At 38.7% G+C, this 12,095-nt stretch overlaps 1 protein-coding gene across 1 annotated transcript in view; it reads left to right on the top strand.

The window, feature by feature from the left end:
• The window catches only part of CCDC146 (coiled-coil domain containing 146), a 186,793-nt gene extending 183,674 nt beyond the window's left edge, over window positions 1–3,119 (top strand). The window contains exons 18-19 of the mRNA XM_011927719.1: window positions 971–1,219; window positions 2,572–3,119. Coding sequence (XP_011783109.1) covers window positions 971–1,219; window positions 2,572–2,775 — 453 coding nt within the window. The 3' untranslated portion in view covers window positions 2,776–3,119. The remainder of the gene's footprint in view (window positions 1–970; window positions 1,220–2,571) is intronic.
• Window positions 3,120–12,095: the final 8,976 nt, after the last annotated feature.

Genomic DNA, 12,095 nt, shown 5'->3' with positions numbered 1-12,095 from the left:
ACTGTGCTCCAGCCTGAGTGACAGAGTGAGAACCTGTCTCAAAACAAACAGACAAAACACTCCAGGAACAGCTCTCATTCTAAGTTATTGACTAAGTTTTCCCCAGCTCGGCTCATGCATGTTTCTGACCTAGTAATGATGCACACCAGGAATTATCAATGACGCCAACATGTCAGTGTGACGGTTTTCATTTAAAAAGTCATTTCAGATGCAGAACTTCTGCTGATCATCTTACATAAGCAAAGAGTAACATTAGTTCTACCAGATTTTTTCCCCTGGATAAGTGACAAACTAATAACGTCAAATTAAGCTAGAATTTAAGCATCAAGAACACTCTTGGCTGGGCACAGTGGATCATGCGTGTAATCCCAGCACTTTGGGAGGCCAAGGCAGGAAGACTGCTTGAGCCCAGGAGTTAAAAATCAGTCTTGTCAACACAGCAAGTCCCCATTGCTACAAAAATAATAAATTAGCCAAGTGTGGTGGTGCATGGCTGTAGTCCTATCTACTTAGGAGGCTGAGGCAGGAGAATGGCGTGAACCCGGGAGGCAGAACTTGCAGTGAGCTGAGATCGCGTCACTGCACTCCAGCCTGGGCGACAGAGAGAGACTCCGTCTCAAAAAAAAAAAAAAAAAAAAAAAAAAAAAAGTCCTTTCACTCCTCCTTCTCACCTCTTAAAAATGCTTAAAAATGGGCACTAAACTATTCTCCTTAATGTTATCCACCTTGAAATCTAGTAACTAGATAAACAAATCCTTTTCTTGTTCTCTCCTTGTCCTTACTTACACAACCAGGGCATTCAGCTCAATCTCTGCAGTCTCTTCCAGTTCTTAATTTCTGTGAATTCCAAGTTAGACCCTCCTTCCTTCAGGCAAAAATGCACCCCACCATTATGGACGGCCAGCAGCCTGCCATTTTAAGTCTTCGTGGACCGCATACATAGACTAAGCCTTGGGCTCTTTAATTCTAGATGAATGGCTATCAAAGAAGGATAAAAAATGCAACTGAGAAAATGATGGCTGTTGTTGCTGAGCTGTCCATGAAACAAGCCCTAACCATTGAACTCCAAAAGGAAGTCAGGGAGAAAGAAGACTTCATCTTCACTTGCAATTCCAGGATAGAAAAAGGTCTGCCACTCAATAAGGAAATTGAGAAAGAATGGTTGAAGGTCCTTCGAGATGAAGAAATGCATGCCTTGGCCATCGCTGAAAAGTCTCAGGTAGGCTTTGGCTCCTGTATTGCATTTCTAAAGGGTGCCAGCAGGGGCCGCTTTCAGGGGGTCATTCATCCCACAGTATAAGAAAAATTTCCCCACTCTACCACACACAGTCCCAATAGTCATTAGAAGTGTGTTTAAGATATTCTATAGATAACAAAGTGCAGTAATCCAGAGTGCCACAATACTCACTGAAGAACACTTAGCAAGCACAGGGCCCACCCCACAGCCTTACATCCTGGGCTGCCAAGGCTGAACGTCATGGCCTTCCACCAGCATAGTGATGACCAGGCTGGCATCGGTCTTGTCTATAAGTCTCCAATCTCTGTCTTGGCACCACTGCTCAGACCACACCTGACTGTTCCATGTTCATCCGCTGTGGCACAGTGAGGCCTCCACCCACATTATAGTTGCCATGCCTTCTGCAGATGCTGGGTGTACATCGTAGGCCTCAGCGCCCCCCCTTTATTTTCCCACCTTAGTCCTCTGGCCCAAGACTAGGTCTATCACTGACTCCCCCTGCAAGTTAGATACCAGATCTTCTGCCTACCCCCATGACCTGTCAATATTCTTAGACTGGAATTAGGTGTCTCTTTCCAAGGAGTCTACATCCTCCAGATGTACAACTCACTCACATTGTCCAGTGGATGTCACCAAAAGGGTCCCTATTTGCTCCTGAACCCAAGACAAAACTGCATTCAAAACACACTAGGAATACCTGAGCACAGGTGTAAATTACGTGATTTCTAATTTCCCCACCACCTGGGACTGTTCCTTTTAGGGCATTCGGATTTTACCTGTGGTGTCCCACTGCCATTTATTAGAGGGCTTTTTAGTGCAGTAAGTGATTACTCTGTTTTCCAGAGGCACAGGCAAAGTCTCGAAAACGTTGAGGCTCAGAGCAAGCTGGTGACCGTTTTCCTCCTCTGGTTGCACTTTACTCCTCTATCTCTTCCACTGTAACATTTGCTCACCAGTGACTTACCAAAGGAAATATGTTGCTCTGCCTTTGTCAAAAACAGGAAAATAATTAGTGCTTGATGACAGACATTGAGGTGGAAACACAGTTAGGACCCACGAAGCAGTCTTTGAAAAACCCTAAACCCCAGGAATAATGTGATGCTGAAGCAATACAGCCCATTCCAATGAGGGGTGTGTGTGTGTGTGTGTGTGTGTGTGTGTGTGTGTGTGTGTGTGTGGTGTGATTCCACCCTCCTACTCCTCCCATCCCTTTGGGGAGTATCAGCTAGCACAGTCAAAGACTGTCCAGGCCAGCTGCGTCTTTTGGGACCTAAGGATAAAGTGACTTCACCAGAGTTTTTAGAGAACTGAAAAGGAAAAATCATTCTTTGCAGGAGTTCTTGGAAGCAGATAATCGCCAGATGCCCAATGGTGTTTACACGACTGCAGAGCAGCGTCCAAATGCCTACATCCCAGAAGCAGAGGCCACTCTTCCTTTGCCAAAACCTTATGGTGCTTTGGCTCCTTTTAAACCCAGTGAACCTGGAGCCAATATGAGGCACATAAGGAAACCTGTTATAAAGCCAATTGAAATCTGAGTAGGTGAACAAATCCAGGCCTCTCAAGGAGAGGACTTCAACCAGGCTTCCTTGTACCCACAGGTGAAAAATGTGAGCATAATACTTCTAATTTTATTGATAAGTAAGGTAACCACAATTAGTCAACAACAGAGTACAACATGGTTTCTTTTTACCTACCAACTACTATACCTTTCATGACATCGAACAGGACACAGAACTGTCCTACATTTATATGTCAAAGTATATATTTAAATTGCTTATATTTTCTTTTTCACTCTTTATGTTGAGTACATTCCAGAAATTTGTAGTTGGCAAGGTGCTATAAAAATGCACTAAAAATAAATCTGTTTTCAATGAAGTACAGAAATTGGCAGAGTGGTCTTTGTTTATTAAAGAAAAAACAAACACTGTTCAACCTACACACTTTAAAAAGAAACAATGGCTATCTGAAAAGGAAAATATCTCAAGTATTGCAAAGGCACAACTCACTTTGTCGAATAAGAAGTAGCACTTAATCTTGGTAAATCTAAATTATGTAAAGTAGTGAAACTTGTCATGGCTGTTTGCATTTTTTTCATTTTATTTTTTTTGACTAATAATAATTGTACCTACTCATGGGGTACATAGTGAAGTTTCAGTACATATAATGTATAGTGATCAGATCAGGGTAATTAGCATATACATTCAAACTTTATCATTTCTTTGTGTTGGGAATATTCAGTATCCTCCTAGCTGTTTGAAACTATATATTATTGTTACCCATAGTCATCCTACAGTAGTATAGAACATAGGACTTATTCCATCTATTTCACTGTAATTTTGTGTCTATTAACAAATCTACCCCATTCCTTCCTTTCCTCATCCTTTCCCCTAATCTTCCCAGCCTCTTGTATCCGCTGTTCTACTTTTAGCTTCCACATGAGTGAGAACAGTTTTTCGCTTACACAAATGAGTGAGAACATGTGGTGGTTAACTTTCTGTACCTGGCTTATTTCAATTAACATAATGTCCTCCAGTTCCTTTCACGTTGCCACAAATTACAGGATTTTGTTCTTTTTCGTGGCTGAATAGTATTCCGTTATGTGTATGCATATGTATGTGTATATGTGTGTGTGTGTGTGTGTGTGTGTATAACTCCCATTTTCTTTATCTGTTTATCTGTTGTTGGACACCTAGGTTGATTTCATATCTTGCCTATTGTGAATAGCACTGCAGTAAATATGGAGGTGCAGATGTCTCTTCAATATTCTGATTTCCTTTCCTTTGGATAAATTTCCAGTAGGGAGATTGCTGGATCATATGTTAGTTCTATTTGTAGTTTTCTGAGGAACTTCCATATCATTCTTCATAGTGACTTCCCTAGTTTATATTCTTACCAACAGTGTATATAAGAGCTCCTTTTCTCTGTATCTTTACCAGCATTTGTTATTTTTTAACTTTTTGGTAATAGCTATCATAGTTGGGGTGAGATGATACCTCATGATGTTTTTTTTTTATTTCTATTTCCCTGATTTCCCTGATGATTAGTGATGTTGAGCATTTCTTCATATACCTGTTGACCATCTGTATGTCTTTTGAGAAATGTCTGTTCAGGTCATTTGCCCATTTTTAAATCAGATTGTTGTTTTTGTAGTGTTTTTTGGTGTTAAGATATTTGAGTCCCTTATTTATTCTGGATATGAATCCCCTATTGGATGAGTAGTGTGCAACTATTTTCTCTGATTCTGTAGGTTATCTTCACTCTGTTGTTTCCTTTGCTGTGCAGAAGGTTAAAGTTTGATGTAATCTCATTTGTTTATTTTTGCTTTTGTTGCCTATGTTTTGAGGTCTTATTCATAAAATATTTTCCCAGGCCAATGTCCTGAAGCATTTCTCCTATGTTTTCTTCCAGTGGTTTTATGGTTTTGGGTCCTATATTTAGGTCTTTGATAATTTTGAGTTGATTTTTAAATAGGGTCAGAGGTAGGGGACTAGTTTCATTCTTCTGTTTAAGGACCTCCAGTTTCCCCACTACCATTTATTGTAGAGACTGTCCTTTTCCCAATGAGTATTCTTGGCGCCTTTGTCAAAAATCAGTTGTCTATAGATATGTGAATGAATTTCTTGATTCTCTATTTTGTTCTGTTGGTCTATGTATCTATTTTAATCCCAGTGTCATGCTGTTTTGGTTACTAGAGCTTTGTAGTATATTTGAAATGTGGTAGTGTGATACCTCCAGCTTTGTTCATTTTGTTCAGGATTGCTTTGGCGATTTGGGGTCTTTTGTGGTTATATACAAATTTTAGGATTGTTTTTCCTATTTCTCTGAAGAATGCCATTAGTTTTTTGATAGTGACTGCAATCAATCTGTTGATTGCTTTGGGTAGTATTGTTGTTTTGTTTTATTTTATTTATTTTATTTTATTTATTTTGGGAGACAGAGTCTCACTCTATCACCCAGGCTGGAGTGCAGTGACATGATCTCGGCTCACTACAGCCTCCACCTCCAGGGCTCAAGTGATCCTCCCACCTCAGCCTCCTGAGTAGCTGGGACTACAGGTGCACACCACCACACCCAGCTAATATTTTTATTTTTTGTAGAGATGGAGTCTCACTATATGACCTAGGCTGCTTTCAAACTCCTGGCCTCATGCAATCCTCCTGCCTTAGCCTCCAAAAAGTGCTAGGATTATAAGTACGAGCCACCACACCAGGCCAGAATGGCTATTATTAAAAAGTCACACACAAAAAAAAGATGTTGGTAAGGTTGCAGGCAAAAGGGAATGCTTAACACTGCTGGTGGGAATGTAAAATTAGTTCAGCCACTTTGGAAAGAACTAAAAACAGACCTACCATTTAACCCAGCAATCCCATTACTGGGTATATACCCAAGGAAAATAAATTGTTCTACTAAAAGCACATGTGCACTTGTACATTCATCAAAGCACTATTCACAATAGCAAAGACATGGAATCAACCTAGATGACCATTAACACTGGACTGGATAAAGAAAATGTGATACATACACACCATGGAATACAGCCATAAAAAAGGAACAAAATCACATTCTTTGCAGCAACATGGATACAATTGGAGGCCACTGACCTAAGCAAATTGACACAGGAGCAGAAAACCAAATACTACATGTTCTCACTTAAAAGTGGGAGCTAAACAATGAGTACACATGGATATAAAGGTGGAAGCAACAGACTATTAGGGAGAAGAGGGAGGGAGATGGGGAGAGATGAAAAACTACCTGTTGGGTACTAAGCCCACTACCTGGATGACAGGATCATTTGTACCTCAAACTTCAGCATTACATGATTTACCTATGTAAGAAAAAAATCTTCTTTAAAGGTTCAGTAGAATTCAGCAATGATGCCATCTGGATTTTTCTTTGTTGGAAGACTACTTTATTTTATTTTACATTTTATTTTATATATTTTATTTTATTTTATCGTTTCGAGACAGAGTCTCGCTCTGTCACCTAGACTGTAGTGCAGTGGCCAAATCTTGGCTCACTGTAACCTCTGCCTCCCAGGTTCAAGTGATTCTCCTGCCTCAGCCTCCCAAGTAGCTGGGATTATAAGCATGCACTACCATGCCTGGCTAATTTTTGGAATTTTTAGTAGAGATGGGGTTTTGCCAGGCTGTTCTCAAACTCCTGGCCCTGAGTGATCCACCTGCCTTGGCCTCCCAAGGTGCTGGGATTACAGGTGTGGAAGACGTTTTATTACTGATTCAATCTAATTGCTTTGTATTGATCTGTTCAGGTTTTCTAGTTCTTCCCTATTCAACATTGGCAGATTGTATATGTCAAGGAGTTTATTCACTTCCTCTAGGTTTTCTAACTTGATGTATAGTAATTCAAAGTACCCTGGAATTATTTTTTGTATCTGTTGTGACATCCCCTTTTTTGCTCTTGATTTCATTTATTTGGGTCTTCTCTCTTTTTTCCTTAGTCTAGTTAATGGTTTGTTGAATGTGTTTATTTTTTTTCAGAAAACCAACTTTTTGTTTTGTTGATCTTTTGTATGCTTTTTACTCTCAATTTCATTTATTTCTGCTCTAATCTTTATTATTTGTGTCCTCCTACAATTTTGACTTTGATTTGTTCTTGATTTTCTAGTTGCTTGAGGTATATCATTAGGTTATCTGAAATCTTTCTAGTTTTTTCATATAAGCATTTGTTGCTATAAACTTGCCTCTCACTACTGCTTTTGCTGTGTCCCATACATTTTGGCATGTTGTGTTTCCATTTTCATTTGTTCCAAGGAATTTTTTTTTTTTCTTCCTTAATTTCTTTCTTCTTCATTTTGGTCATTCAGGAGCATGTTGTTTAATTTCCATGTATTTGTATAGTTTCAAATGTTCTCATTATTTATTTCTAATTTTATTCCATTATGGTCAGATATTTGATAGATTTTGATTTAAAAAATAAATTTGGAGGCCGGGCGCAGTGACTCATGCCTGTAATTCCAGCACTTTGGAAGGCCGAGGCAGGCGGATCACTTGAGGTCAGGAGTTTGAGACCAGCCTGGCCAACATGGTGAAACCCTGTCTCTACTAAAAATATAAAAATCTGCTGGCCATGGTGGCACATGCCTGTAGTTTCAGCTACTTGGGAGGCTGAGGCAGGAGAATGGCTTGAACCCAGGTGGCAGAGGTTGCAGTGAGCCAAGATTGCACCATTGCACTCCAGCCTGGGCAACAGAGTGAGACTCTATCTCAAAAAAAAAAATTTTTTTTGAGGCTTGTTTTATTTCTAACCTATGGTCAGTCCTGAAGAATGTTTCATGTGCTGATGAACATGTATCCTGCATTTCACCTGTTGGGTGAAATGTTCTGTAAATGTCTGTTAGGTCCATTTGGTGCATGGTATGGTTTAAATCCAATTTTTCTTTGTTGATTTTCTATATAGATTATTTGTTCAGTGCTGACAATGAGGTGTTGAAATCTGCAACTATTATTGCATTGGGGTCTATCACTCCCTTTAGCTCTAATATTTGCTTTATATATCTGAGTGCTCTGGTGTTGGGTGCATATATATTTATAATTGTTTTATTGCTGAGTTGATCCCTTTATTAGTATATAATGGTCTTCTCTGTCTCTTTTTAGAGCTTTTGACTTGAAGTTTGTCTTGTCTCATATAAATATAGCTACTCCTGCTCACTTTTGGTTTTCATGTGCTTTATCTTTTTCCATCCCTTCACTTTCAGTGTATGTGTGACTTTACAAGTGAGGTGAGTTTCTTGTAGGCAGCATATAGTTAGGTCTTGGTTTTCTTTAATCCAATCAGCCACTTGATATAATTTATTTTTTAAGTATAATTTTATTTAATTTTTCCATAAGTTATTGGGTTACAAATGGTATTTGGTTATAGGAATAAGTTCTTTAGTGGTGATTTGTGAGATCCTGGTGCACCCATCACCCAAGTAGTATACACTGCATCATATATGTTGACTTTTATTCCTCGCCCCCTCCCACTCTTTCCCCCAAGTCACCTAAGTCCATTGTATCATTCTTATGCCTTTGTGTCCTCATAGCTTAGCTCCCACATATCATTGAGAACATATGACGTTTGGTTTTCCATTCCTGAGTAACTTCACTTAGAATAATAGTCTCCAGTCTCATCCAGGTCATTGCAAATGCTGTTAATTCATTCCCTTTTATGACTGAGTAGTATTCCATTTGTGTGTATGTGTGTGTGTCTATATATATGTATCACAGTTTCTTTATCCACTCATTGATTGATGGGCATTTGGGTTGGTTCCATGATTTTGCCATTGTAGATTATGCTGCTATAAAAATGCATGTGCAAGTATCTTTTTCGAATAATGACTTTGTTTCCTCTACATAGATACCCAGTAGTGGGATTGTTGGATCAAATGGTAGTTCTGCTTTTAATTCTTTAAGGAATCTCCACACTGTTTTCCATAGTGGTGGTACTAGTTTACATTCTCACCAGCAGTGTAGGTGGGATTCCCTGATCGCCAAATCCATGCCAGCATCTACTGTTTTTTTCTTTTTTTGATTATGGCCATTCTTTCAGCAGTAAGGTGGTATCGCATTGTGGTTTTGATTTGGATTTCCCTGATTATTAGTGATGTTGAGCATTTTTTCATATGTTTGTTGGCCATTTGTATATCTTCTTTTGAGAATTGTCTGTTCATGTCCTTAGCCCGCTTTTTGATGGGATTGTTTTTTTCTTACTGATTTGTTTGAGTTTGTTGTAGATTCTGGTTATTAGTCCTTTGTCAGATGTATAGATTGTGAAGATTTTCTCCCACTCTGTGGGTTGTCTGTTTGCTCTGCTGACTGTTCCTTTTGCTGTGCAAAAGCTCTTTAGTTTAATTAGGTCCCAGTTATTTATCTTTGTTTTTATTGCATTTTCTTTTGGGGTTTTGGTCATGAAATCCTTGCCTAAGCCAATGTCTAGAAGTGTTTTTCCAATGTTATGTTTTGGAATTTTTATAGTTTCAGGTCTTAAGTCCTTAACCCACTTTGAGTTGATTTTTGTATAAAGTGAGAAATGAAGATCCACTTTTATTCTCCTACATGTGGCTAGCCAATTATTCCAGCACCATTTGTTGAAAAGGGTGTCCTTTCCCCACTTTATCTTTTTGTTTGCTTTATCAAAGATCAGTTGGCTGTAAGTATTTGGGTTTATTTCTATGTTCTCTGTTCTGTTCTATTGGTCTATGTGCCTATTTTTATGCCAGTATCATGGTGTTTTGGTGACTATGGCCTTATAATATAGTTTGAAATCAGGTAATATGATGCCTTCAGATTTGCTCTTTTTGCTTAGTCTTGCTTTGGCTATGCAGGCTCTTTTTTGGTTCTAGATGAATTTTAGAAATTGTCTTCTCTAAGTCTGTGAAGAATGATGATAGTTTTTTGATGGGGATTGCATTGAATTTGTGGATTGCTTTTGGCAGTATGGTCATTTTCACAATATTGATTCTACCCATCCATGAGCATGGGATGTGTTTCCATTTGTTTGTATTGTCTATGATTTCTTTCCGCAGTGTTTTGTAGTTTTCCTTGTAGAGGTCTTTCTTTTCCTTGTAGATGTTCCCCTTCCCGAGTCCAAGTTGACTCCTTTGTTAGGTATATTCCTACGTATTTTTTTTTTTGCAGCTATTATAAAAGGGATTGAGTTCTCAATTTGATTCTCAGCTGGGTCACCATTGGTGTATAGAAGAGCTACTGATTTGTGTACATTAATCTTGTATCTGGAAACTTTGCTGAATTCTTTTATCAGTTCTAGAAGCTTTCTGGAGGAGACTTTAGCGTTTTCAAGGTGAACAATCATATTGTCAGCAAACAGGGACAATTTGACTACCTCTTTACCGATTTGGATGCCCTTTATTTCTTTTGCCTGATTGCTCTGGCTAGGACTTCCAGTACTGTGTTGAAGAGGAGTGGTGAGAGTGGGCATCCTTGTCTTGTTCCAGTTCTCAGAGGGAATGCTTTCAACTTTTCCCCATTCAGTATTATGTTGGCTGTGGGTTTGTCATAGATGGCTTTTATTACATTAAGGTATGTCCCTTATATGCCGATTTTGCTAAGGATATTAATCATAAAGCGATGTTGGATTTTGTCAAATGCTTTTTCTGCACCTATTGAGATGATCACGTAATTTTTGTTTTTAATTCTGTTATGTGGTGTATCACATTTACTGGCTTGCGTATGTTAAACCATCCCTGCAACCCTGGTATGAAACCTACTTGATTATGGTGGATTCTCTTTTTGATATCTTGTGGATTCAGTTAGCTAGTATTTTTTAAGGATTTTAGATCTATGTTCTTCAAGGATATTGGTCTGTAGTTTTCTGTTTTGGTTGTGTCCTTTCCTGGTTTTGGTATTAGGGCGATGTTGGCTTCATAGAATGGATTAGGGAGGGTTCCTTCTTTCTCTAGCCTATGGAATAGTATCAAAAGGATTGGTACCAATTCTTCTCTGAACGTCTGGTAGAATTCTGCTGTGAATCCATCTGGTACTGGGCTTTTTTGTGGGGGTAATTTTTTTGGCAGAGTTTCACTCTGTTGTCCAGGCTGGAGTGCAGTGGTGTGATCTCAGCTCACTGCAACTTCTGCCTCCTGGGTTCAAGTGATTCTCCTGCCTGAGCCTCCAGAGTAGCTGGGACTACAGGCATGCGCCACCACACTTGGTTAATGTTTGTGTATTTAGTAGAGACAGGGTTTTGTCACATTGGCCAGGATGGTCTCAAACTCCTGACCTCAAGTGATCCACCCGCCTCGGCCTCCCAAAGTGCTGGGATTACAGGCATGGGCCACCACGCCCGGCCTTTTGTTGGTAATGTTTAAACTACCGTTTCCATCTCGCTGCTTGTTATTAGTCTGTTCAGGATGTCTAATTCTTCCTGATTTAAGCTAAGAAGGTTGTATTTTTCCAAGAATTTATCCATCTCTTCTATGTTTTCCAGTTTATGTGCATAAAGGTGTTCATATTAGCCTTGAATGATCTTTTGTACTTCAGTGGTGTAAGTTGTAATATCTCCTTTTCGTTTCTCAGTGTGAGGTTATTTGGATTTTCTCTCTTCTTTTCTTGGTTAATCTTGCTAATGGCCTATCAATTTTATTTACCTTTTCAAAGAAACAACTTTTTGTTTCATTTATCTTTTGTATTTTTGTTAGTTTCAATTTTGTTTAGTTCTGCTCTGATCTTGGTTATTTCCTTTCTTCTGCTGGATTTGGGTTTGGCTTGTTCTTGTTTCTGTAGATCTTTGAAGTGTGAACTTAGATTGTCTGTGCTCTTTCAGACTTTTTGATATAGGCATTTAGGGCTATGAACTTTCCTCTTACTATACCTTAGGTGTATTCCAGAGGTTTTGATCGGTTGTGTCATTTATTGTCATTCAGTTCGAAGAATTTTTTATTTTCCATGTTGATTGTTTTTGACCCAATGCTCATTCAGGAGCAGGTTATTTAATTTCCATGTATTTGCATGGTTTTGAAGGTTCCTTTTGGAACTGATTTCCAGTTTTATTTCACTGTGGTCTAAGAGAGTGGTTGATATAACTTCAATTTTCTTAAATGTATTGAGGCTCATTTTATGGCCTATCATATGGTCTATCTTGGAGAAAGTTCCATGCACTATTGAATAGAATGTGTATTCTGTGGCTGTTAGATGAAATATTTTGTATGTATCTGTTAAGTCCATTTGTTCCAGGGTATAGTTAAAATGCATTGTTTCTTTGTTGACTTTCTGTCTTGATGACCTCTCTAAGTGCTGTCAGTGGAGTTTTGCAAGTGCCCCACTATTATGGTGTTTCTGTCTATCTCATTTCTTAGGCCTATTAGTAATTGTTTTATAAATTTGGGAGTTTTTTTTTT

The sequence above is a fragment of the Colobus angolensis genome, unplaced genomic scaffold (genome assembly GCF_000951035.1).
Source record: "Colobus angolensis palliatus isolate OR3802 unplaced genomic scaffold, Cang.pa_1.0 Scaffold74, whole genome shotgun sequence".
Classification (NCBI taxonomy): domain Eukaryota; kingdom Metazoa; phylum Chordata; class Mammalia; order Primates; family Cercopithecidae; genus Colobus; species Colobus angolensis.
This window is presented reverse-complemented; position numbering and strand designations above follow the sequence as displayed.